The sequence below is a fragment of the Sylvia atricapilla genome, chromosome 9, assembly GCF_009819655.1.
Source record: "Sylvia atricapilla isolate bSylAtr1 chromosome 9, bSylAtr1.pri, whole genome shotgun sequence".
NCBI lineage: Eukaryota > Metazoa > Chordata > Aves > Passeriformes > Sylviidae > Sylvia > Sylvia atricapilla.
This window is the reverse complement of record NC_089148.1, coordinates 2,771,831-2,799,481: the sequence shown is the minus strand read 5'-3', so window position 1 is coordinate 2,799,481 and position 27,651 is coordinate 2,771,831. Positions and strand designations below refer to the sequence as shown.

The 27,651-nt window shown below is 39.4% G+C and overlaps 1 protein-coding gene across 3 annotated transcripts in view; it reads left to right on the top strand.

The window, feature by feature from the left end:
- The window catches only part of PTPRC (protein tyrosine phosphatase receptor type C), a 59,894-nt gene that overhangs the window by 16,859 nt on the left and 15,384 nt on the right, over positions 1 to 27,651 (top strand). For 2 of the 3 annotated variants that reach the window (XM_066324608.1, XM_066324607.1), the window contains 10 exons: positions 17,453 to 17,476; positions 17,935 to 18,075; positions 18,839 to 18,937; positions 20,270 to 20,302; positions 20,526 to 20,747; positions 21,329 to 21,445; positions 22,225 to 22,359; positions 22,990 to 23,124; positions 24,252 to 24,419; positions 26,553 to 26,749. In XM_066324608.1, coding sequence (XP_066180705.1) covers positions 17,453 to 17,476; positions 17,935 to 18,075; positions 18,839 to 18,937; positions 20,270 to 20,302; positions 20,526 to 20,747; positions 21,329 to 21,445; positions 22,225 to 22,359; positions 22,990 to 23,124; positions 24,252 to 24,419; positions 26,553 to 26,749 — 1,271 coding nt within the window. The remainder of the gene's footprint in view (positions 1 to 17,452; positions 17,477 to 17,934; positions 18,076 to 18,838; positions 18,938 to 20,269; positions 20,303 to 20,525; positions 20,748 to 21,328; positions 21,446 to 22,224; positions 22,360 to 22,989; positions 23,125 to 24,251; positions 24,420 to 26,552; positions 26,750 to 27,651) is intronic. The other variant, XM_066324609.1, reaches the window with a different exon arrangement.

Below are 27,651 nucleotides of genomic sequence, written 5' to 3'. Positions count from 1 at the left end.
ATGCAGTTGCTGGAGGAGAAACCAGCTTGATTGCAAATACATCCTAGCTCGGTCTTTCTACTCATTATCCTCATGGTACATTTGCTTTTCATGTTCCTGCTGTTGTTTTTATATCCAAAATTCTTTCTGAATTCCAGCTCTTTGATGATTCTTTGCTAAAAACAATTAGACTTAATCTTGTTTCAGTGTTTAGTGCTTGCAATCTTACTGGTGAGTCTTTTTAATATTGTTTTTGATGGATTTATTAATGTAATAATCAAGTTGGCAAGCACCACCCCAGCTTGTGCCTTCTTCATAGGTGAAGCCTTGCTATGAGGAAAAGAGAGGAAGTCAGAAAGATTCCTTCCTCAATTTCTGAATTTGGATAGGAGTTGTCTGCATGCTTCAGAAACAAAAATAAGGTTTAAACATCACAGCAGGCAGATTTTCCAGATCTGGGAGATTCAAAGGATTCTTTGGAGATGCAGGGGTTGTTCATCTTCTGCAAAACAAATTCGGACCCCCTTCCTGCCCCTTACAAAGGCCAGAGGCATTTCAAGGACACACCCAATTGCACTACCTTTGTTCTGTCAGCAGATTAATAATTAAACAGAATGAATTTTCTGTATTCCTTTCCACTGGCAGTTATGATCTGTCTGTCAGGGCAGCTTTGTTGAAATGAACCGATTTTTGCTGTTTTCTAATATTTTCAATTTTGTTACACAGACGGAATTATTTATTGGGTTTTTTTAAAAATATAAATTGGAGAAACTGTTAATAGGGATCTTTTTCAAAAGCTTAATAATGAAAACTATGACATTAAAAAATGCATAAAAATTATAAGGTAGAAGAGAAATCAGGTGTGACACGCCCAAGTGTAAACATCCTTGCCTGGCTGTCAGCCCTTTGGCTGTCCAGGATGTCACCCTGGCACACCTTGCTGCTTCCATCTCTCCTGCACATTTGGGCTTTCTTCGAGAAGAGCCACAGTGTGGCAGATGGAGGTGCCCCCCCCCTTTGGTGCCAGGTGCCTGATCTGGACTTGCAATCTTGGAAGCATTTTCATGTTTGTTGGTACAGTAATATTCATCCATTTCTACTGATGCATGAAGGATGGAACTTGAGGCCATTTGGGTGCCTCCAATCATACTGTTAGTCAGTGTGTAATTTTTCCTGTGATTGATTTGCTCTTGCTGTAGTAAGTCACCACTTTTTACCTAAAAATGTGGTACTTTTTACCACCACTTTTTACCAGCCATGACTTGGTTTAATGTCATGTTTTAGTAGATGCTTTTTCACGGGGAATATATTTTACTTTAAAAAATCACAGCTAATAATATGCAGATGCAGTGATTTGTTTTAATGATCTGAAAAATCCTCCATTCCCAGTACTTGTGAGTGCAAACCAATTGAGTTTGCATTCTTCTTTGTGAGGACAAGGCACATATTTGTAGATTCTCAATGCAAATACCATTAAGTTAGACTGAAAATTGGGCAAAGAAACACAGTTAATTCACTCCATTTTCTCAAGCTCCCAAAGGACTTGACTCCCATAACCAAAGGACTCCTTGCACAGTTTAAGGCAGAGATATACCATAAAGAGCTTCTGTATTATGAGTAATATTTGGAGTTAGTCTTCTAAAAATATATGCACACTTAGTATTAGAAAGTGAGAGATGTAATTATGTTGCATAAGTGCAATATATTGCAAGTGTATATGCTATCTTCTGGGGGTAATTTAAACAGTGAAAGTTACATCTCCTTTGAAATCCCCGGTACTATTTCTGCAGAATGTGAGCTGTAGTCTTCTCTGGGACAAGGGTTTGAAAGTTAGCTCTAGGAGAAAGCATTTTAGAATGTATGGGAAAGAAAGTATACAAATGTAAACTGAAATCCTAGAACCTGTAAGGAAATTATGACAACACACTCTGCAACTGTGTGCCTCAGCCTAAATGGAAGAGGGAGCAGTAAAACCAGAGAAAAAAAAAGCTGGACTGTGAGTGTTTGTGTAGGTACTAGTGGTTTTCTGAAGATTAAAATCCATCTAAAGTGATCCTAACTAAAGATACTATCTATTACTGTACATAAAATTCAAAGTAATTATTACCAAAATGAAGAAATTATTAATGAAATCACATAAACCATAATTAATTAAAAATTGTTCCAAAGTATGAGAAGACCTGTGAATAACTCGATGTGTCTGCTAGATTGTTTAAAAGTACTAGAAGCAATAAAACAGAAGACTAAAGTGGCTTTTTACAAAATTTTCATGCAGTCAGCCCCAGAGAGATTCCTGTTCAGTGCTGGAAAGTGTAAGGCAGCAGTAGAAAGCAGGGCTGGCTACAGACTGTTCTGGTGTGGGGAGGAGGCCCAACTCTTTACCAGCACAAGGTGTTTGCTTCTAGGAGCACTGGAGAAGAGCAGAAATTGAACCTTTTGCCCCCCCCCCCCCCTGTTTTTTTTTTTTTAATTAATTCTAGATTTTCTTTTAGGAAAGAAAAGCTTATGAATGAACTTAAGAAAAAAGAAGCTGGTGGATATTGTCTTTAGGGAGTAAGTTTCAGAGCTGAATGTTGTGGAATTCACCCAGCATTTCTTGAAGGACTTTTATGAATATGAAATTCCAATTAAAAAACACAAGCAAAAACCAAAAACAAAACTGCTGTCTGAGCATCAGCTGCTGCAGTAGAGGTAGCTAGGGGATCATCACTTTAATGGTTGCTCTTTGGACCTTGGATAGATAAATGAAGCTTCAGTAGTTAAAAAATACTTGAAATAGTAATAGCAGAAGGGTATTTGTACTGGGCAACTTAGATCATCCTAGCCCAGGACAGTGGATATTCTCTGGATATTCTGTGCAATGCTCACAGAAGGTAAATTACAGTCTTTTTTCTTAGATATTTGGTGTCTCATAGTGTACGATGACTTTTGTGTCATTGTGGTCTTTGCCTTTGTAGTGCTTTGTAGCTAAAAAAGCATTGTAAAAAGAAAAAAAAAAGAGTCATTAGGGCAACAACACTTTCTGGTTCTTTAGTTTTGCAAAATTCTGTGTCTTCAAACAATGCAGGCTGAAGGGTTAATGCTTCTGTACATCGCCATCATTCCCCTGACCTCAGTGAGGAACTTTACTCCTTCGTGGGTTGACAGGCAGCTTTGCCTGGGAATGGGAAGGTGCTTGCTGGCAGTGCAAGCTGAGAGCTGCTTTGCTAAGTAAAGACCAGTGTTCTGCTAAATGGAGATAAAATTCAGGCACCCACATCCTGTCACACCACTTAGTTCTTGCAGGCAGCCATTTACCGGGAAATTGAAAAAGGTCCATTAACTCCAAACGCTGTTACAAAACAACAAAGACTTAAAAAACTTATACTTGGTTTGCCTTATACTGTGCACAGTTGAAAGCGTGCCTTGTGAGCTTAACCCTCTGCTCATGCAACTCTTCCTGATGGTGGCAGAGGAGGAGCAAAACCAGCTCTGGGTACTTCTCTGCCGTATTAGGTTTGCAGGTGAACAGGAGTAAATTCACAGAACTGGTAGCTCATGCAACTCTTCTTGTACATCTGTAATCATTATTTGCTCCCAGTTCCTATGTCTGTTCTTACCATTGTACCAAAGATGTTGAATGTGCGGCTTAAAATTATTGAAAAATTCAACTGTATTTTATTTTTGAAATACATATGTGTCTAAGATGAAGTTACTGACTAGGGAAGTAGACATTCTCCTTTTATTACTCGAGTGTTAGCAACTTTAATTTAAACTTTAGCAATAAATTATTAAATGGAGCTGACTGGGTCTAAATTGGAAATTCTTTTCAAATCAGTATGTTATTTGAAAAGAAACACAAATTTTAATTAAGCTTCTTAGTTTACTTGACGTCAAACTGTATTATCCCGGTGAGAACTGATCAAGACCAGGAAGATAAACACAGTGACATGGTTATGCATTGCAGGCTTGCTGGGTGAGCAAATCTGAACTACTGCCGTGGTAGGAGACTGAACTAATCCCTGTGATCCTATCACCTCTGAATTTCAGAATTTCTGATCAAGTTGGCAGAGAGCCAGAAAACTGTCAAGGCTTCCTAAATGGCAATGTAGGTGGCAAGTCTGAAGGATCTGTAAGTTCCTAGTGAAACTGGTGCAAGAAGATGTCAGTCTAGCTACTGAGTGAGACTAAGCACAGCTTTCAGGTGGGGATATTTGTGCTGTGGAGGCATCATCACAGTTGTGGGCCAGTTTCCTGGAGTGTGTCATAAGCAGATGCACAATGATAAGATAATGAGGAGCCAGGCAGGTGGGGACCAGCCCATGGAACATGGGACCATTGCAATTTAGAGGTCAGCTGCTGAAGGAGCATCGCATCAGGAGCTCCTAAACACTGGCTGGTAAGGAGGGCAGGAGGCAAACAAAAGGGCAGAAAGTAGCCAATCACATGTGGCTTTTGCAATTTTAAGCTGCACAACAGAGAATAGTGTTGGGTGGATAAGCACAAGGTGGTGGAGCCCTGCAGCACCTCTCTGAGCCCATTCATGTGTCAGCCATGCTTCAGAAGCTGTTGCAGCATTAACGCAGAGCCTGGGAAGGAACAGAGGCAGACATTTTGTCAAACCTACTACAGAACAAACACATGTACCAAGGGTTTTATCTACTTTTAGGTGTTGAAATAATTCCTCTGCCCCTTCCTGCTGAAGTGGTGGATTGCAGTGAGTTTTATCTGCTTTATGTGATGTCTCTGTATCTCTGCCAAAGCAAAACTTTGAGCTGACTAATGGATAAACACCAACATTGACTGTTGGCTTTGTCCCCTAACGTCTGAAGATAGAAACAAGACAATGAGAGCCCTCCCATAGTTCAACCACTCAAATCTAACCTGAAGGTGATTTGAACTGAAAAGAGAGTTAGCCCATGTGGCTGGCTGACTGTGATGACTCATAGCCAAAAAGGACACGACTCCACGGTACAGCAAAGCCAGGCAGAGAGGCCCCTGAACAAGCAGTAACACAGCTACTGGCGGAAGCAGGACTTTTACAACCACATTCAGGAGTATAGTGCCAAAGCTCATTAACTTTGATGAGGTCAAAGATGACTTTCATTAGCAGCTGCCAGTAACTTAAAACTGAAAGACAAAACAAGCTTGCAGTCAAGCCATTTTAGCACTGTGCACCTTTGCACAAGTAAAAGCACTTGCACTCCTGGCTGGAGGGCCAATGTTCTGGCAAGAGGACCGTATTCCTCACGTAATGTAGACCAAAGCCGTGGTCAAATGGATTGCAATGGTTCTGATTAGAAGTTGCTCATGATACCAGGTGTTGTGGGATCCCACTGAACCATCAGCCAGTCATTTCTGCAGAGCCAGCTCCTCTGCTACTGCCAGCTCCCCAGTCACTCATGATGTGGGATTGAGCAGAGGGAATCTCAGCTCCTTGCTGGAGATGTTGTGGACCTCAGTGCCATTTCTTGCTTTCATTGGACAATTCTTTTAATAAGGTCCATTTCCATTCATCAGAGAATCCTATCCCTTTGGGGTGGCTGTCTGCCCCATGCATTTGCCAAAAATGAATTGACAGCCTTTATTTCAATTCTCTTTTACACCATCTGCTGTGGCCCTGGAGGATTGGCTATTCATACCCTAACAGAGGCACACTATATCCTTGCTACAGGGTTCCATTCCCTGATCATTGTGTTCCTTATTTTTCCAAAAGTTTAAAAGTCTTTGCAAAGCTTTCTTTTGACCCAGCCAACCTTAAAAACAGTCTGACATATCTTTCATTGCACTGTTTCAGACTGCTTTATGCTGTTGTCACTGCAGATGATATTGGTCTGTTCTTAATTTCTTTGGCTCTTGGTTATGTAAATATATATAAAGAGCATATTTTATATCCAAAAGGAAAGAAAGATCACATTGTGTTAACAGTGCAGAATTTTTTTGGGTTGCAGCAGATGAGCAGAGCATCTATCATGCATCCTTGACCATGGAATTTCCTACAAAAGTGTCTTATTTGGCAAAATGGAAATCTAGAAGCTAGAGTTTTACCTTTTTATAGATTTTTCAAAGTTCGTGAACATATTCTTGTTAATCCTGACTGAAATGCTGCAGTCTCTTCGTCTTTCTCAGTTGCCTTGCCAATGTTTGGCACCATAAAAATGGTCTTTCATAATTTTAATATTAATTAAGCTACCTTGAAAATTTCAGTTTCAGCATCAAGTGTTATAAAAACTGAAAAAATTGACAAAGAGTTTGGGTGTGGGTGCTGTAGATTGTACAGGGCTTTGATCATAGTTCAGTTTATCCGAGCACTAACAGTTTACGTGCTGGTGCAGAGCATCCCATGGAAGTCCAGATGATCCCACACTTGTGTTGATCTCTGTGCACCAAATGGAGGTACAGAGAAGGCTCATGTGCCTTCGTGAGCCAACAGAGCAGAGTGCTGAATTAAGCACTGTCAGTGCCCACTTCCTGCTTGTGTGTGTTGCTGGGGGGTTATTAAGGGATCTGTTACATGCCAGACTCTTTAGAAGTCTTGATTCATATGATCTTTCTTCAAACTATGATCTTTTTTCAAGCTATACTTAGTTCCTACTGAAGTAAATGACAAATAACAAATTTGTGTGCTTCCTTGAACACCTACCAGAAGGTTTTGTGGTTTTTAGTTTGTTTGTATTATCAATTTTGTGGGTCATACGTATGAAATGCAAAATAATAGGTGCTGAATAATATCTTTAAATGCCTAAGTCTACACAACTGAAAAAACCCTATATATTTCTGTATTAAAAATGAAAGAGCAGTAAATTTTACCAGTTCACATGGCCATGCATTCACCAGTATTTCAACCAAATACTGTAAAAGTACAGACTTAGACATTTGCACATACTTGTGTCTTTCTGCTTCAGCTTTTCCATCTGTCATCACAGCAGACAGTACACACACTACTTCCAAACTGCTCCATCTATGGAGATGTGTGTATGCAAACTGATACTTGTGTTACAAATCAAATTGGGTTCTGACCTCCCACCTCCAAGTGGGAGTTGTTATTGTCATAAGATGTATAATGATACTATATACACATTTCTTATTATTAGACATAAGAAATGTTTACAGGTCTGTGGAATTTCCTGGCTTGTGCATGGCTGTGCCTATATAAAGAGTGTAAAATTATTTGGAGCATGAAATTGGATGTTCTCTTAACTTTGGCCTGAGGGCTTTCCATGGGTCCCTATACATTGAAAGGTCCATACAATTCTTTTCCTAAATAAATTCCTGTCCTGGCATCCTTATCTAGTGGCTTTGATTTTTCTTTTCTTTCCTAGACCATTCATTTAATACTTTTAAAATATAAAATTATAATAAAAAACCCAAAACTTGAAACGCTAATGAGAATTGCTTGCCACAGGCAAAAGACGGAAAAAAGATGGCACAGACTATTTATGTTCTTCTTGCCTTGAATTATTTAAAGAGATACTGAAATCAGTCTTGTTCAAATCCTCAGGAACATGAGCTTTAGATTTTTGCTGGAATATGGGGCATCACGATTCCTGTGAGTGGATTCCTTCTGTTCTGAGCCCTTATATTTATTTCCTGAAACATTCAGCATACACTCTTTTAGAAAAGGATTATCAGCACAGGATTTAAAGTGAAATTTGATGAATTGTTTTCACCTCTCTTTGCTTGTGATTATCAGGCAGTTCATTAAAGTTGGATCTCACATCTCCAGTTTGTTGTAATGAAAATAACAAATGGAGAAAGAGGAAAAAAAGAGAACACATTTAAAATGCAGTGAAAGGCCCAGCGCTGGGTACTAAAATTAATGATCTGATTTCAAAAGAAAAATAAAGAAGGAAGAGGGGATCAAGGAAATCACTTTCACTTAACGTTTTTATTGAGTTGCAGAGGAGTTGTGTGGACTCTGCTCTCTTCTGAAATCTGTCCGTCATTGCTTCTGACGTGACATGAAGTAAGGGCCCCTTCCTGACCTGCTCAGCTGCTCAGCTTCCCTGAAGGGACAGAGCCCAGGTTTTGCAATCCAGATTTTGAGATAGTGAGAGGCTTTTGTAAGTGTGTGCATGGCATTCTGGGAAGCTCGAGTTCAAGGAGTTTCTTTGCAGCCTGTTCCTGTTTATGCCATCAGACGGATGTGAGCATATCTTTTATGGCACTTTCAGATCCCTTGTCTGTGAACTCCATAAGTTTAAATTAATTTCAAATTAATTTCAATTGCAATATGCCACTATCTTCACTTTGCACGGTGTGTTAATAGAGGCCCCAGACATGGAGGATACTTCCAACCACTCATGCAGTTAAATGAGTAGAAAGTGGAATTCCTGGATAGGACTTGGTCACAGTCTCAATTTTCCTCCTTCTAGCTTAAGAAAGGATGGATTTCAGGTCACACATCAAATATGGGACATTTTGATTATTTTGAATAGTGTAATTTCTGCTTTTCACAGAATTCCATAATCAACTAGGTTGGATAAGAACTTTGAGATCATCAAGTCCAACCTATGACATAACACCACCTGGTCAACTGGACCATGGAATAAAGTACCATATCCAGCCTTTTCTTAAACACCTCCAGGGAAATAATAAAAATGAATGATAAATTTTAGCAGGTGGTTTTCTGGAAAATAATGATATGCATCACTGAATGATTTACTTTTCAAATTATTTTTGCATGAATAATGCTGGTAGAATCTGACCCTTACATGATGCTTCGTATCAACATTTTGTGTGAATAGATTACTGTGTTTTAAATTGCACCCTAACATGTATGCAAGTGATTTAGCTGTTGGTCAGTGAATACTGGCTGTCAGAGTATTTTATGAACAATAAAAATGTTATTCAGTAGCATACTTGATGAAGGCTATTCAATTCTGATAAACTTCGGCCTGAATGTCTTGGGGAAAAAGAAAAAGTGAAGATAGTAGCTAAGTAAAATCACTGTCCTTTGAAACGAAGAGAGTTTGCTGGCTGCAGCTGGCAGCCCTGGGAGGGTGAGGAAGCTGCCCAGCAGGCAGAGTTGGTATGGGAACCGTTCTCCACTGAGCTGCATGATTTTTTTTTTCCCTCTGTACTCTCTATCCTTTCAAGAAAGAGAAGCTAGTTGTCTGTCAGCCACTGCTGGTTAGGATCTCTTCATGCTGGAAGAAATCTGGGTCATAGGAGATGACTGAGACTAGCAGGATAGTTTAGAGCATTGCTGCTTGGAGATGTGAGGCTGGGACTTCAGCTCATGGAGCACAGGGACTGCTGAGAGTCCTGTTCAGCTTGGAGGAAGAAGTCGCAGAAATACAAATGACAGATCACTGGAAAAGGAAATTTTTGTGCCACATTTATATTCTGATTTGTGAATCTTTCAAAGGCTGAGGCCATGCAGGCAGAATAACTGGGCACAATAAAACCCAGCACTGTCTGGAGCACTGGCTTGTGTATTTTCTGCTGTGGAATAAAGCAGCTAGTTTTCTTTAGGCCTGAACTGCACAATTTTGTACTAATTTATATAAAATTCGATGTTTGATTTTGTGAGTAGATAAAGACATCCTCACTCAGATCTTCACTCTGACTCCAGTGTGCCCATTTGAACCACGGGCATTTCTGAAGTATCAGAAATGTGGTTTTCACAGCACTGTCTGAAAAGTGTGATTTTTGCAGCAGTACTGAATTACCTTGGTGAAGGGAAAAGCCCTGGGAATGGTGCAGCTACAGCTCTACATTCATCTGTGTCACTAGGCCAGAGGTACTCCGTGACTGCAGCTTTCAGGGCTCTGGATTCTTTCTGTCCCCAGCTGCTGCTGCTGCTGCTGCTGTCAGTGCTGCTACACCTTTGCAGCAGTTATTCAGTGTTCCTCTCTGGTGGGCTGCTGCTCTGTCATTTGTCACACTCTGGTCCTGCTGGCTCAAGTCTATGTGCTGCCATGCAGCTCTGCTTGCCCTGCCCTCAGCCCTTGGCCAAGGTGAAGCCATGGCACTCCTGTAGCACATTTATACGTCTTTTATCAGTAAAAAATCTGCAGTGCATAGCAATCAAACAAATGGGTTGGTAGGGTGTTTAACATAGCCTAGAGAAAAAGTGTTATTATGAAAAGGAATAACTCACAGACAGATGTGAGTTCTTGAAAGAAATGCTCTTTTTAAAAATCACTGGCTGAATCTTTTTGAAAATCACTGATTAGAGTCCTCACTGACATAATGCTCCCAGTAAGTATAGAGCTGTTGATCCAAGGATTTCATGCTAATAGAACTCTGAGAAGCAGAAGGTATTTCTGATTTCAACAGGATTAATATTATCATTGGCTAAAATGCTGATCTTAGAATCACAGACTTACAGAAAGACTTGGGTTGGACTATACCTTAAACATCATTTACTTGCAGCCTCCCCTACTCTTCATATGGTACTAAGCTGTTTTTGGTTTGAAGTTCGAGCTAATTAAAGACAGTTTAGAGAAGTACTTCCAAGCTGATGTTGGTTTTTTAGAGCAAATGACCCGTTTTCTATTGCTGGAAAAAGTACATAAAAAGTTATATGCAATCAGGAAGATCTACAAAACCTGATAATGCTTTAATCTTGAAGGAACTCAAAGATATCTGTCTCTGAGAAGCAGAGAAGCGAGTCAGGTATTTAAATAAGCCATGGTCCAATGAAGGGCCTGAAATGAAGAAGTTTGCCCCTGCCTCACACTCTCACCAACAGCCTGTCAGTTCTCAGCTGTAGACTCTGTTTCTGATCAAAACTCTTGAGAACTGAGCTGCCTTCTGCTGTTCTCCACAGCTCCCTGTGACCAGTAGAGTCAGCAATTGCAAAAACTGTGGGAGTAGAAATTGAGAGGACGATATAATAGGTGTAAGTTCTCTCCTCCTTCTGCTTGCCATAAACAATATCCATTCAGCAAATCCTGAACCATCCTGTCAGTGCCAACGAACAGAGCAATAGGAAGCAAGTGTTTCTGTTCAAGGTAGATCAAGGAAGGTACAGCAGGAGAAGTCGTGACTGAAGTTAGAGGGACTGGCCCCTGGGGAACAGAGAAGTTTAGCATGGGAACAACGTAAATCTGGCTCAAGATTTTCTATGCGCAAATACTGAAAATCTTTAAAGAGCAAAGCAAATATTAACACAGATTTTTTTGTGCGTGTAGGACAAGATTGCCAAACAAATATCACAGTCAACCTTTCATTCCTCATGGATAGGTGTTTCTTAATGACTGTTGAGAGTACCCAGCATTTCACAGCTGAAGGAACTGTTACATCAGGGTTTGATATTCGCCTCTCTTGCAGACAATTCACATGGTGACAAGGACTCCCTGCAAAGCTGTCTGGACTTCATCCCAAAGATTGCCACCCCTCCCTGTATCATATTAATGAACCTGTGGAACTGAAAATCATTACAAATGCAAATGTGATGAAAAGGAGTTTCATAGGGACTTTTCACAGTGCACTAGAGAAGTGGTTTAGCACTAAGTCTGCTTGGGCATGTGGGTGCTATGGTAACTCCGTTTGCATTTGGAAGCACTTAAGCTCAAAACCACAGTATGCTGCACCCTCTTCCTTTTGAGCAGGGCTCTGTAGACGAAAGGCAGAAGTAAACAGCATGAGAGAAACCACAGAGCAGCAAAGGCATCGTTAGCTGTAGCAGTACAAGCAGGTCACTGCAAAGCTATCCTGTGAAGGCTGAAAATGTCATTTAATGTATGATACAATTGGTGGAAAACCCCTCCTCCTGACTGCTTACACACAATATTCCTGGCTATTTTAGCTTTGCAGGAACGGCGTTGGTAAAAAGAATTTGATTTGCTGCTCTTGGTCTTTGTTCTACCTCATGATTATGGTTTTGAGAAATTCTACGTATCATTGGTAGCAAGTATTACTTTTGTTAAATCAATGTTTCTTCAGGGAAATTTCTCTTTTGCTCTGTGTTTTTATTTCCTTCCGGAAAAATTAAACTGTGTTTATTTTGCATAATCTGAACCAGACAAATACTTTTTAAAAATGGTCAGAAATATTCAGCGTATATTGTAACGTTGTGTTCCTCCTCGTATCTGCCAGTTATAAATTCTTAATTCCATCCCTTTCTTCTGGTTGCTCCTCTTGTGCTTGATTGCTGGCTAATTTGAATTTTTCACCTTTCATTCAGCCGGAATGGACATTAAATCCAGATATCAAAAGCAAACAGTTGGCCTGTCTCAATCAGAACATTTTAGAATTTTGGTTAAATTAAAATTTACAGTTTGAACATTTTATCCCTAATTTCTGGGGAAAATAAATACTGTAAATATTGCCTGTGAAAAATGTTTATTTAGTTCTAATTCATATGATTGCTATATGGCTATGAAAACTTTTATCAATTAGACAATAAATAACTTAGAAGTGATTTGATGGCTTCCTCTTCAATGACCATAAGAGTAGGTTTTTATTTTAGGACCCTCAAAAATGTCTCTGTCTCCTGTGAAAATTCTATGTTGTAAACTCAAATGAGTAGCTTATTTTTTGACTCAGAGCACGAAAAATTTCAGGTATTTTTAATATGAACTCTATATGGCATTCTTTTACTCAGTTTTCAAAAAGCAGCAGTTTGTCCAGAAACTGTAAACATGCTTAAGTTTTTTTCTTCCCCAGAGTTAGTGATAAAGAATAAAGTGTAATTCTGTAGAATGTGATTATGAAAGGACTTCAGCACATGTGATCCCACCTATAAAATTTGAGGAGTCCTCTGTGGTATAGAATTACTCAGATGTTTAAGTGTTTGCCAGTCTATTCTTAGGTCTGCCCAGATTTGTTTATAAAGTAGCAATGGATCCCTCCGTTTTTTGTATTCAGCAAAAATAACAGTAACATCTCTGGCCCTGATGCTCATTTACTTTAAGGCCTCTTTAGCTGGTTCTGGCAGCACAAGGGAGCCTTAAAGTAGGTGTGAATTACATCCTATCCCACTTGAAGTTTAAAAATAAATCAAAGGGCGGCTGGCAGCATTTTGTAAGGCTCCTTGCCTTACTCACCCTTCACCTCCCACCAGGAACTGTTCTTTTTTTTTGCAATTTAGTGTTGGCCTGCAGGGGAGCTGCAATGTCTGTGCTGTTTGCTAGGAGACCCCCTCTAAGAGCTTTGCTCCATCTGAGCAAGTAGACCACATCCTGTTGCTTTCTGTGCAGATGCGAAGAGCTCTGACCCTGCTGAAGCAGTGCCGTTCAGCTGTGAAAAGAGGGGAGGCAGAATCTGGACCGACTTTAGTTGCTTGGTGTAAAGTGCTGCCTGGTGGGGGTTGCTGGGGTCTGTCCGATATACTAAAGGCTGGAGAGATCCTGGGAAAAGGGCAGCAGCTCTGCAGAATCGCTGAGCATTTTTCCTGGCAGCAAACCCCAGCCGCCAACTGTTTTACAGACACGAGGCTGAGAGGAAGGATTACTTCCTCTGCCCCCTCCCAGCTCTGGCAAAGACACGAGGAGTGCAGCTGGATGTGAAGAGCCAGCTGGTGTGGTACCATGCTAGATAAAACACCAAATGCACTATTAGCAGAAGAGGCATCCCCCTTCCCACATTGCTCTGTGCTGTGTGTATGGAGGAATGCAGTCCTGCAGCAATCCTGGGCTCAGAGCAGACAGCCTGAGCTGCTGCCATGCAGGCACAGCCTCTTCCTGGCCAGTCCAGCAGGAAATACAATGCCAGGTCCATTTTACTCACTGTGCAAATTAAGCAGCAGAATGGAATTAAAAGGCGTGTTCCTTGTCATCAGCTAATGAGTTTCTGCCCCTATAAACGTGATAACATTTTTAGGCTCTTAATGCTGATTCAACAGGATCTCCATCTTATCAGCTGTAGTTTGTGTTAATAATAGCGCATGCACACAGGAAATATGTGCTGACACTTCCTGCTGCTCGAGAAGATCATACCCTGGACTTCACATTTTTATCTTTTAACATATTCTAGGTCCCAGTTGTCTTCAGTTGAGTTGCTTGGTCCTGCCAAGTGAAAACATGTTCCTAAGAGAGGAAAAAGCTGTCTCCTTATACAGCTGCACTTCTTACCCAGGTGCAGCCACTGTGCACAGTGAGTGCAGAGTCAGTACTGCAGAGGTGATGCAGCAGCTCCTGTACCTCCAGATGTGACCCAGACAGACACTGCTGTCCAAGGGGTTTGAGAGGTTTGCGCTTTTTTTTGGTGGCCTGTATTGTCTCACGATTTTCCCATTTGCTCTTCTTGTTGAACATTGAAAGTACTTCATAATGCAGTACTCTCATGTTTCACTCACAGGGCCAGCTTCTTGGGCTTTCAGGAGAAAGAGTGATCAACTCATTTGTTTTAGCTGTATTTTGTTGGCAGCCTATCATTCCATCTCAAACCTTTCTTTGAAGCAGCAGCTGCATTCTGTCTGCCAACTGGTGGGAAGGAGAATGAAAGAAATTAGCCAGGCTCCCATCTGCCCCTGGGATGAGCTGCTGGTTATATCTTTTTCCAGGGCATGTGATTAAGGCCACATTTGCTCAAACATTACTGATGGGTTTGAAATCCTTTAGGTAAGTCAGCAGGAACCAACTCATGGCCAAATCAAGAGAAGGGAAAAAGAACCTTAAAAAACTTACTGCAGAAGTAGAAACTTTTTCTATGCTCTAATTCTTCCACTTGGGTTATCTGAACTTATCCTTGTTATACTACACATATCATCTTAAGAATGTCTTATGGTTGGATGCAGTTTAAGCTTTGAGAAAAGTTTTGGGGTAGTTCCCATTTCAACTCAGACTGACTCGCTTAGTTTGGTAATCATCAAGCTTTCATGCTGCAGAGCATGTGTTTGGGGGATTGGACATCCTCCTTACATTTTAAAGGTATATTTGGATTTCAGCTATCAAATTTCTAGAGTTATGTTTTAAAATATAAACCTGAGCAGACAGTTTTCTCTTTGGGATTAGCTTGGTTGGCCTGAGGTTAGCTCAGACATTTGTTAGTGCAGGGACAGTTTTTGGAAAATGAATTAATAGTAGCAATATACCTATTACTCTCAGACTAACAGAGTCTGGTGTGTTGGGATCCTTCTTGATTTTCCTTCATTTTACTCAGTATCTCTCAAATAGGTTTCATGGGGAAATGCATTTGCTTTTCTTTTTGAGAGGATTTTTTAGTGTTCTGGTGCCACCTATTGAATTCTTTTCAACTGCATCCTATTCCATTGCTATAATGAAGCATAGAATAGGGAATAGAATCACAGGAGAGCAGGAGACCCTAGAAGGGCATGAAACTGCCATGAAATTCTGTTAAAATGACAGTGCTCAGCTATAGGGGGGAAAATTGGACAATCTCAGACTATTATTTAACCATAATGTTTTAAGACACTGCTCTGAGCGAGGCAATGGGACCAGGTGATCTCTTGAGGTCTCTTCTAACCTGGAGTTCTATGTGAATGTTTAGCATCTCTCACTGGGAGTGAGCAATAAACTACATTTAAGCTATTAGCATTAGTCCTAACTTTAATAAAGGGAGGATGGGGAAAATTATTTTCACAGGAATCTTAAGGCAACCAGAAACACAACAGCAACAAGCTTATGATGCTCCTTGTCTCTTATTATCTCACTTTACTTGGAAGAGGCAATCTTGATGTATATATTTTTGTTTCTATTGTGTTTGCATCAAAGATCTGTAAATAGCTTGGAAGATATTTCTGAGTGTTTCACTAATCTGAGCAGAGTTTAATTTAGGACTTTTTCTGCAACTTGTTTTATTTTGCTCTTGGAAAAGTTTCTAAGTGAAAGTTAATCTGTGTCAATGCTCACTGGAAGTTAATATTTGGCTTGAGGTATATTTCATGTGCTAAACCAAAGTAAGATTCGGGAAAGGAGGAGTAATAACTGTTTCTTTAGCTAATAAGCCATTTGAAAAGAAGAAAAATCACATTATGGAATTTAGCATGACTAACTTCCAGATTTCAAACACTGAATTGAAAACCATGAAAATACACTGAAAGTTTATTGCTTATGGCAAATATAAATGGATATGAATATTAGCTTTTACAAGGTTTCCTTGGCAGTTTAATGCACACAGTTATAGATCATGCAATTGTTGTAAAGAAATATTGCAGATAGGAGGTTTCAGATGCTGAAGGTACGTTGGTAATTCAAAAGAGCACCTATATTTTTCTTTCTTACCTGTAACTTCTCATAGGTTAAGAAACTTCACATGCTAAGATTCCATAGCTTTGAAAAGAATGCATGGTCTGTGTTTTAATGAAGCTATATAGATGTAAATGAATTAACCTGCTAATATAGTGGTTTCTACACACGTTATTCAATCTGTTGTCGTCTGCTACATTTTTGGAGATTATATTCTTACAATTAAGAGCAATGTTATTTTGACAGTTTCATATGATTTCAGGCAAACCTCTTAGACCCATGTCCTTATCTCATGGACCAAATTTTAGGAAACACCCTTCCCCACTTCTGTAAGAAATAAATGCTGCATTACTGTTTTTAGCCAATCTTCATTTGACTTCTATTGATACTTTTTCTTTAAGGTATCAGGCTACTGGCTTTTTCCAAATTGTAATTTGTAGTGAGAGATCTTGCATGATGTCCACAACAAATTCAGCTGCTCACTAGAAAAGTATTTGCAAGACTTTAGCTTTTGTGTATGTTCATATTCCTGTCATGGCTTAGACACACTTCATGATGGTTCCAAGCACGAAGAAATTCTCTCTCCCTGCAGGTGACATTGCCATCACTGATTGTATGTTTTTATTGGCTGTTGTCAGCCTTCTGAATTGTCCATATGGGGTGCAGAATCCATGGTGGCCACTGAGCAGCCAACACGTGTGCTGCTGCTTCTCAGGTCCATAAAATCTCTGGAGCCCCAGGATATCTGCTTATGTTGATCTTCTGTGTCAGAGATGAGGGACATGGTTTTGATGCTGGCACATGAACAGGATACTTATGTATCCCTCACAAGTATTGTGATTTCTCACTTAAACTGGGCTTTTTGCTTTAAAGGTTGAAGGAAGTTATTTTCAAAAGAGTAAAGCTGTAGCAGTTGTGAAGTGCCATGTAGGGAAGCTGAAGTAACAGAGAAATTATAAACAGGGAAGTACTACCCAAAAAAACAGTGCCACAAAAAAAGAGATAAATTCCAAGAAACAAACATAGTGGGAAGGATCTGGTAGAAAAGGAGCAAAAGGAGGAAGGAAGAGCCAAACAGGTGGATGGAATTTTGTCAGATAGGGCCCCAAGCAGCCTGATCTGCTGGGTGGCATCCCTGCCCACGGCAGAGATGTTTGAACTACATGATCTTTGAGATCCTCTCTAACCCAGACTATTCTGTGATTTTTGACTGTATGCTTGATGTTTTGGGGGTCTGGTTGTTGCTACATGCACTAAATATAACTTTAAAATGTGTAATTTCCTGGAGAAAGCTTAGCCGGTATTTGGGAGGAAGGAATGTGTCTTTTTATATTTTTGGTAAATTCTTTGAAAGTTTAAGTTACACTTTTTCTCTCTTTCTCTCTCTTTTTCAGGGGAGGTGACAACGACTGCACCTGGTAAGAAACAATTTACGTGGCAGAACTGCATTGATTTCCCCACCCCCCCCCAACAATTTCTTCTTTATTTTCCTCACACACAGGTATCTCACAGAGTGTATAATGCCTTTTCATTCACCCAACAAAATGAAATATGCTGTCTTAACAGTCAGGAATATCAGACAAGTCTGGTTTTGAGTAATGTATTTAGTTACATTTTAAAATAGAGCATTTAGTATGAAAGGCACAGAGGCACAATCATAATCAAAAAAGACTATACTCGCTGGTTGTTCATCTAACACCTGTTGAATCCCCAGCACTTAGAATGTTTGCTGTGCCTTTTCTTCGTTAAAAATCCCCGGTGTCTCAGTATGGGGGTGCTCCAGCACTGCACCCTGGTGCTGTGGGCAGCTCTGTCCCTCCTCGGCCGGGCACACACTGATGAAGCATTACCAACCCTGCTGTCGCTCTCACCACAGGTACCATCCCTGCAAACAGCACGCACTTCTCCACGCACGCCGAGCCCAGCCCCAGCCCGGCTCCGAGCAGCCCAGCACCCACCAGCATCTCTGCTGGCCTCACTGCACTCACCCCCTCTGCCTCCGGGAATGCTGCAGCAGGTTTGCTGTCTTCCTTCAGAAGCCACGCTCTGCCCTCACACCTCTAGGGGAAAACGAAGTCGTTCAGCACCGGGGGGGGCCTTTTTCAGCTGGTGTTCATCAAACTGAGGAGGTGTCCGTGCTTTGGCACTGCCAGGGGTACAGGATCTGCTGTCTGAGGGCCAGGTTCTGCTCTCACCGCGGGAGCATCAAAATGCCAGCTGCAGCCAACAAGGCTGTCCCCATAGCAAACAGCAATAGGAATGAGCCTAAAAGAGAACATAGAAACCTGTCAGTGGCTTCTAAACAGGGAGATAAATAATGAGATATTGTAAGAAATATAGTGAGGAAGATAGGTGATCTGGCAAAAAAGCACTACCTAGAGTTTGTGAAACAGCACAAGCGCTATTCATAACTGTGCTTTACTGTAAGAGTATAGCAAAATGTTCTAGTTTTTCCCATTATTTTTTATGTTGACTTCATCTGGAATTGTGACTAAATATTGACCAAAAAATTGTCATTGTACATTGTAAAAAAATTATTTGTAATTGGCATACTCCTAAAAATTTGCTTTCTATTTATTACTCTTTTTTGTTTGTTTATTTATCTACCACCTTAACACGATTATTTTTTCAGCAGTCTTCTCTAAATTACAAAAATCCCCTAAGGAAAAAAAAAAACCTAAACCAGAGAAGTGCTACAGTGTAAGACATTTCTGACGACAAAGCCATATGAAAAAATGAATTTCACTTTTTAATGCTGACATTTGTTTATTTTCTTACAGATGATTCCAATTCAACATCCTTGCACAACACCACCTCATCAGACAGCACGCCAGCAAGCACTGGGACCAGCCCCACTCCCAGCTCCACTCACACAATAGGTGACAAACTTGCACACAGTTACCACAGTTCTGATACATCAGGCACAGAAGATGGGTTTGAATGAGGCAATTAATTTAGAATGTATCAAACCCAAACATAGAGCGGCATTAAATTTTAGGGTGTTTTTAGGAACCTTACTGTTTATGAATATTAAAGATTTGTTACTTGTCGAGCAAGTGCAAAACAGAAGTTATTTCCACACAGTGACACATAGTAGGAGGGTAAATCTGTCAATTATTGTGTCAGTACTTCTCTTGTTAGTCACAGGAATTTGCCCAGGCAGCAAAAAGGTCTGAATACCTCCAAGATCTGTGTGTCTCTCTGTCTTCCACTGTCTTCCCTTTGGTTTCACACAGCAGTATTACTTTTGTGGGACCTAGTAGTTCAAGTACTTATAGTGATTTTAGTTGCCATTGGGTGTAAGGAATTACTCAGGTCAGTAAAATACATGCATGTGCTTGTGCAAAGTACATCCAGGAGCTGGACAACTTCCATCTTTTGGGACTGTCCTTTGAGTAGCTGTAGGCTGCTGTCTGCTCTTTGGCAAACCGAGCTTAGCTTTGACTTGTGGCTGTTCTTCCTCCAACAATCTCAGTGACTCCAGTGGTCCTTCTCAGTTTGCCCTCTCCTTATGGCCACGATCCAGCCAGGTGACTCCCAGCCTGGAGGCAGGCAAATCTAGGGCTACCTTCTATGAAAAAAATTAGGTTTCAGTGTGTTTTAGTGACACTTTTAGCTTGGGATATATTAAGTAACTGTTTTCAGGATAAGTTCTTTGCTCAAGCTTCTGCACAGAAAATACCAGCAAAAATTTCTCTTGGGTATTCCAGTGTAAAAGTAGTCATTAAACAGTCTGTACTGGGGTATAAATCTCTTTCCAAAGGCAAGAATGGCAGTGCAAAAAGCAGGTAAATTTTGTTTCTTTGGTGACATTTTATACTGCTCAGTTACCCACTCCACAGCATACATATCCTGGAAAACTGCTGTACTTTATCATACTGCTATGAGAATGTGTGATTTTGGAATATTGTTGTGTAACTTTGTACTCAGAAATGTTACTAATAACCAGTTTGATTTCTAGTTCATTTGATGTCATTGGAAAATTGTGAAAGACACATGATCCCTAAAATAACTAGTTAAAGAATGGGGTTATGTGTAGTTGATGTTTTCTTCCCTCTTTCAAATGCGAGAGGAGTGCTAAAAACATTTGCTTGTGTTGAATATATTGAACAAAGAGTTTGGGGCTATACTGCTCACCATTCTGCAGTGCTCTGTGGAAAAAATACCCAGTCTGTTAAGACAGACCTTCATATTGTTTTCTTTTCTTACAGAAACTACCACAGTGATGCCTGAAGCACCTTGTGGTAAGAACCATACCCCATATTCTCCTTCACTCTTGAAATGTGGCCAGATAATAAACTCAAATACAGAAAATTGGTACAGCTGATAAAGCACTAAAAATTAAAACTGATCAATTAGCATCTTGGGTTATTTTAAAAAATGTCTTCCAGTTCTGGAAGAAGTAAGATTAAAGTTATTTAACAATTCTGGTCTTTTCACGTCCATTTACAGTGTCTTTTCTTTTAGATATTTTTGGAGACATAAATGAGACCATTTCTGAAACGGCTGAAGTTTTTCTGAAAATTCACACGAGAGGCATAGAATATTTTATTAAGGGTGGTGGCCTAAACATAATTGTGAGTTCCAGCAACCGTTCAGTAGAGCTTCCAAAATGCCAAAAATACACTGTTGAAGTTAAAAATGGCAAGTGTTCAAACAATACTGTTCCTTCTTTTCCTGTTCCAAAAGGTAGGTGTAAAAGGGTTTTTGTAGTTTCCTTTTTTCTTTCTTCTTCTTCTTCTTTTTTTTTTTTTTTTTTTTTTTTTTTTTTTTTTAATATGCAGTAATTCAGCTTCCCCAGGTTTCTTTCTCTATTTTTTGTTGCTTTTCAGAGAATCAGACAGAAAGTTTTTATATTTTGTGCATGGTTTGCAAGACGTTTTTAAGTTGCACATTAAAACTTCTCAGTATTTTCTTAAAGAATAATGTAAACAAACCATAGTTTTTTCATTCTAAAGAAAAAAAAGGAACTTACTGGCCACATGCAGTGTGGTAAATAATGGCAAGACCAACCAACCACTTCAAAATTGGGGTTTGTGCTGAATATCTGGACTAAAACTTTAATTTATAATCTGAATACCTGTGTGGTTTTTATCTCATAAAAACCTTTTCAAGCTTTTTACTTTCCATTACTTATTAAATTCTTTGTATATTATTCTATAGGATTGTGTCATCATATTGCAGAACATGTCAAAAAACATAAGTGACCTGTTATTTAAAGACTCAGTATAGCCAGTGTCACAATGATGTATAAAATTCTTCCTTTCCAGTCAACAATGGTTCTTTTCACGTCAACAACATAACTAACACATCTGCCGCCTTATGTTGGAATAGCTCACTTGCCTGTGCTAATGTGACTGTTGCCTGCAATGGGACCTATTTCAAACGTGAGTTATTTATTTATCTGATTTATCTTTTGGTGAGAGACTGGCAAATTTAAATTAAGTGCCAGTCTGAGGGAAGGGTAGCTCAGGATCCCTGGTATTGCCAGTTGGAGGATTACCATCCCCACGCAGTGTGGATCCGGGAAAGTTCAAACCCAGAGACCTCTTTTGCTGACTTCACCAGCTTCACAAGTCACACAAATTCTGAAGACTTTGAGGCCCTTTTTGTTTTTCTGAGGGGGAGCTGAGCAGTTTGGAAGTGCTGCAGTCTGTGAGTGTGCTGTGAGCTGACCCCTCGCAGGCGGCCTTGGCTCCTGGATGGTGTGAGGCCAGGCTCTCTGCTCTTGGACCCAGCCAGCCTGAACATGTGGCAACTAGCGTGATAGGACAGATATGGATGCTGAATGGCCTCATGTGCCTCAGAGAAATGGGTGATGAATGTCTGGGGCTGAAGACTTCCTGCTTCAGGGAGCTGAAGAGCCAGGAAACCATTCCAGGGTTCTGCCAGACATGTTCTGATTTCTGTAGGAAAGCTGTTTCCTCAGAAAGTCAAATCGTGAGCTTTACTGATGAAAAGTAAAGATCTATGCAAACTAAGTTGGTATGTAAGAACCAGAAATCTGGGCATTGGATCAAGGTGTACATATTTCTGATTGGAATATTATGATAGTGTATTACAAATTATATCAAATAAATACGGTAGAGAAAAATCTTGGTTAAAATGGTGCCACATACTTTTGGAGTTGTGAAAAATATTGATAAAGCTCTTCTTGTGTCTACAGACTCTAGTGGAAATTCAGAGTGTCTAATGCTGGAGGGGTTATCACCATACCGTCACTACCGCTGCCGTGGATACATGCATTTTAACGGAGAGGAGGTTTATGACCAAAACTTCACCATAGATACAGACTATGCTGGTGAGTATAATGCTTACTTTTGCTTTAGATTCCACATATTTCTGGGAACCCCTACTATGAAACCCATTATCTGGGTTTCCTGGGGTTAAAGATACACTTTGAGCAGCATTCTCAGAAAAACTCATCTTCTCCTTCAGTTTCTCCTTTCTGATCTCCTGCCCTCGTGGTTGTTCTTTGATTGCAGTCAGCCTCTCAGTCATCCAGTCTGAGCCTTTCTTTCCTTCAATCAGAGACTCTGATTATTTTTTGTTATTGTTTTGGAGACTATTAACATGGTCAACTATATGGAATTTTGAATGAAGACGCACACACAAAAAAAAAGCGCAGACCTAGTCTGAAACAAGTCTTAAATTCTCGGTTTGAAGACACTGGACAGTTTTAGTAAAATGTGATGTTGCTGTTTTCACCTTGTCCTGAAATGTATGAAATTACTGTAATATGATACTTTTGCATGTACTCAGTTTATATTTATGTATACTTCCTTGAAATAGAGTACAAAAAATATTACATGTTGTTGGTACCTTTCTTCAGTATCCAATGAAATTTAATCTAATTAATCAAAGTAGGCAAAAAGACGAATACTTTTATTTTCATTTATTGCTAAATGTTGTTACTTTTCTTTTACAACAGTTCCAGAAGCACCACAAAGTTTAAAAGCAACATCTGAAGATGTCTCAAGTGTAAAAGTTACATGGACAAAACCTGATAACACTTTGAGAGGTCCCATAAATGGCTACTTTGTGATATTCTATGTGAACAATCAAAGTAAGTATATTCACTGTTAAATAATTAATTGCATGTTTGAGAGAGCACCAAGCATAATGCACTGTCAAATCCTACTGGAAACTCTTAACACTGCATTTTATTTTTTTTTTAGGCAAATGCTAATTTTCCTTCCTTTAAGGTTGTTCCAGTTGAACTTTCAGTTGAGATTATTCAGTTTACCATGTCAGGACATAACCTTGTCACCCTTCAGTTGGCATAAACATATGGTAGTTAGGGATAAACATGTTTAGATAGGTATAGCTAGGGGATTTTTTTCTGCTAAATGGCCACTCCTTTCAGATATGCTGGTCTAGGACACCTTACATTTAATGAATAAATTTGTATCCATTGTACTGGGATCATGTTCTCCTGATGCAAGCTTTTCTTCAAAACAAGGACTGTAAAATGAGGTTTTTAATATGAAGAGCCTGATAACAATAAATATGTATCAAGTTTAAGTTAGTCCTGGTTTGATTCATCCTTTAGTCTGAATTCAGCCCTTCTGTTCACATTCTGCAGGTAAACCTGGGTTGCCACAGGAACTGTCATGCTCCTGTGCTCCTCTGATACAAATAATCTCTTACATTCTCCATGCCCCAAATTTCACCACAGCCCAAAATTAACTGGCCACATGAGCCAGCCTGGTGCTGGTTTGTCTTGGCCAGCGTAGGAGATGGAGGCAGGAATGTGTGGGTGCAGGGAGGTCACAGGGCAGGCAGGAAGGAGGAAGCATGGAAAGGCCATGGCTCCCCAGGCCACCAAAGCCCAGCTGCAGTGTTGCTTCTCATGCAATTCCTTTCTCCTGCTGTTTGCCACTCCTGAAAGCAGGACTCCCACAGCATCTCTGCTGTCACACCAGGGCAGGCTTACTGGGTGTGCAGTGACACCCACTTACCACTTCCCAGGCTGAATGTACTCTTTATATGTAAATACTCTCTGTGTATTTATGCATTTCCTCCTCTTCCTCAGCCTTTACTTAGCATTAGTAAACAAAGCAAAGCCACCAGGTTAACGTAATTAAAATAGAAATACACATGACAGTGGTTTCAGGTAGCTCTGCAAAAAAGTCTGAGAGTTCCTGTGCTCCTAACATAGATTTCATTAATTTCATTAATTTCATTTTTCAGGCTTTAATTGCAAAAAAATCAACTCAACTCAGCATACTGAGTATACTTGCCATGGATTTAAACCTTATACCAAAGGTTCTGTAAATGTGATTACATATACAATCAACAAACAGAAGAAGATACTTGAAAGTAGCCCTAAAAGCTGTCACTTTACAACAAAAGCAGGAGGTAAATCTGTTTGCTAACTGTTATGACCTAGGCTGATACTAACACAAAGCATTTGTACTTTCCTAGTGTAGTTCATTATATTTTATACATGGTATTAATATTAGCCAAGAAACTGATTAACACTGAGATAATTGTACTGACATTCATATCATTAGTGTCCCTTTTAAAATTACTTAATGCTGATGTTTTAATTATGCAGTTTGTATTAGTATTTTTCTCATATATATATATATATATATATATATATAATTTTAAAAAGAAGATTTAATTAATTTGAAATTCTTGTGAAGTTTTTACGAAGCAGTACATCCCAATATTAAGAAAAAAAACTGAATTAAACAAAAAGAGAATAAAAAAAGTTTGTTCTTTTCTTTGTGGCATGAAAGCTACATGCAGCCTGTAGCTTCAGTTGCGTAGTTACCTGTTTTCTTGAAGCAGACCCAGGCTACACCAACACTGCCCATCTGTAATGGATGTCAGTTTGGATGTACCTGTACACAGTTTCCAACATTAGGTTAAAGATGAAAAAATGTGTGCTAACCCTTCTGCTGACAGAAAGGTATGTGCATCTTTTTGGGGCTATCCTTTCAAAAGCATAGTTTGAAGTTTACAGAGATCAGAATTTTCACCTGAAGCCCCACCAAAAAAAAAAAAAAAAGTGATAAATTAATTTAATGATAAATGTCAACAGATTGATCTGAGAGTTAACTGTTATACAAATTTAAATATGGCTTTAATTTTTAGAAAGCCCTAATATGAGCATGATCATGGGTTTTTTCTCTATGAAAATCTAGTTTTGAACATATTCTCTTTTAAGCCCTCACTTTCTGAGTTCCACTCATTTTAATAACTCAGGTGAAGTTTAAAGTCTACAATAGAAGTTTATGAATGTGCCAACAACCTCATTTCCCTTTTTTTTGAGAAAATAACAAGTAGTGTCATTAATTAATGGTATTAATTAGACCTTCTCCAACTGTCAAAACAGTTGATAATAGGTCAAGCAGAAGTGGGAGAGTTTTATGGCTTCGTGAACTGAAGAATGTATCAGTAGAACACAAGTCCTTGGAAGTAGGAAAACCTCTAACATTTTATAAAAGATGTTTTCATCTTCAGTGAACACATTGCCTCCAGAAATGTTCACTTTCTCCTTGTCACAGCTCCTTCAGCAGCATGTGGAATAGGAATCTAACAGATTTATCCACAGATCTGCCCTGTGGATAAAAATGATCAGCTATTTTGTAACCTCACCCTGAGCCAAGTCAAATATCCCACCGCTCCTCACATGGGATATTTGATCTGCCTATAAAGCCTTACAGGTCTTAGCTCTTCACACGAAGAAAAAAGCAGCTGCTGGGCTGTTTTTTGTGGGTGTTTTGTTGGTGTTGGTGGGGTTTTTTTTGGGTTTGTTTTGGTTTGTTTTGGGTTTTTTTTTCCAATTTTCTGTTTTGCAATTTGACATGATTTTGTAGAAAATTTCCATGGTGGTGTGACTGAGATGTGGCTACTGAAATGAGGCTGCCTTACACAGGCTACCCCATTTACTTTCTGAAAGGTTTTATCAGCTCTCAGTGAAAGGTCTCTTGGCTGTGCCCCTCAGTATGAAACCTGCAACATTCACTGCAACATTCAAAACTAGAGTTTGAATCCAGAGATAAGATTTCACACATTCTGTATCATTAAATTTTTTTGCGGCTTTAGGCCAGACTTAAGTGTAAGGACACTGTTCCAAGTATTAGAATGTACTAGGGACTCATTGGAGAAAATCTAAAGTAGTTTTGAAATGAATATTGACATGGAGAACTCTTTTTTCTCTTGTCTTGTCTGTTGCTCCATGTTCCTCAAATGAGAAAGTGATGTCAGATGGAAGGGAGATTTGCCATCATACTATTTTTGCAGTCTGACTGTCAGTAGAGCCTTTTCAGTTCTACTTCACATCTTTTCCAGCTTAGATAAGCCAATGATTAAGTCAAAATTGATTCTACTTATCTTGTTAAATTGGGACTGAAATTTTTAAGGAAGAAAATATATGAAGTTATTGAGAGAAGACAGGAAACAGATGTGAGCACATACAGCTTGAAATGTTGGCTTTGAAATGATGAGAATAGAGCAAGTAACCCTTTTTCTTGTCTACAGTACCAGAAAAAGTGGCTGAAGTTAGAAAAACCTTGACAGCTGATAATGCTGTCCAGATTACGTGCAAAAAACAAAATGAGTTTGGACCACGTGCAGACTTTATGTTTATTTGGGGGAGTGATGAAAAAGCTGAAAACAAAACCCAATGTGACTTTAAAAGAGAAAACCTCAACTACTTGACAAATTATACATTTAAGGTAAGTTAGCTTATTGTATTAAAATATATAAAATATTGCTGTGTTTTCATCGTTTAAACATATTATGCTTGATTTTAGGAAAAAAAGGCACATATGGTGGCAGAGGAGTCAATTTGTAATCTCTAGGCCTCTGGTGTAGAAAAGTATTTTGGAACTAAAAAGCATATGTGCCTAACCTGTCAAGCAATCCCTGGTGTGCTATTCCACATAGGTTCTAACAGCAACAAAAATGCAAGCAGAATAGACTGTACTTGGCTCAGAGGGAAGTTTGGGGTTTCTATAAGATTAAAATAATTTCTCGAGTATGACCGATATTTTAGTTTTTAAAACATATTCCATTTAATGAATGAAGATTTTTGGTTCTTCAGGGATTAATTAGCGTAAAGCAGTTCAGACCCTTTTGCATGTCCTTACATCAGCCTCTCACAAGCCAGTCCTTGTATCTGTACAAAAATACGCCATCCTCTGTTGACACGCTTCACTTTACTGAAGGCTTCCTGCAATTTTCTCTTCTGTCACTCATTTCACCCTTTTGGGGTTGCCTGCAAAACCAGTGGTCTTGTATGATTCCCTTAATATGGCCAGCAGGAATATTTCTTATATCCTGATAGGTCCTCTCAGTAAAGTTTAGACAAGAAAGTAACCGGTAAGAGTGATAGAGCTTTGCTAATCTTAGGAAGTAGTTTTGTTTTTATTCCCCATAGTCTTTTCCTCCTTCTCTGTTTTTACCTGCAGAAATGCAATATCAGAGAACTTGAGTAGTCTCAGTTTCATTTCAATATTTTGTCAGTATTTTGCCAACAGATTCTGCTCAGAGAGCAACATATTTGGAAAATAAAGATGGAGACCTGTAGGAGCAAAAGATCCTTGCATTGTCGCAGTAGCACAGGACCTCTGTGCCA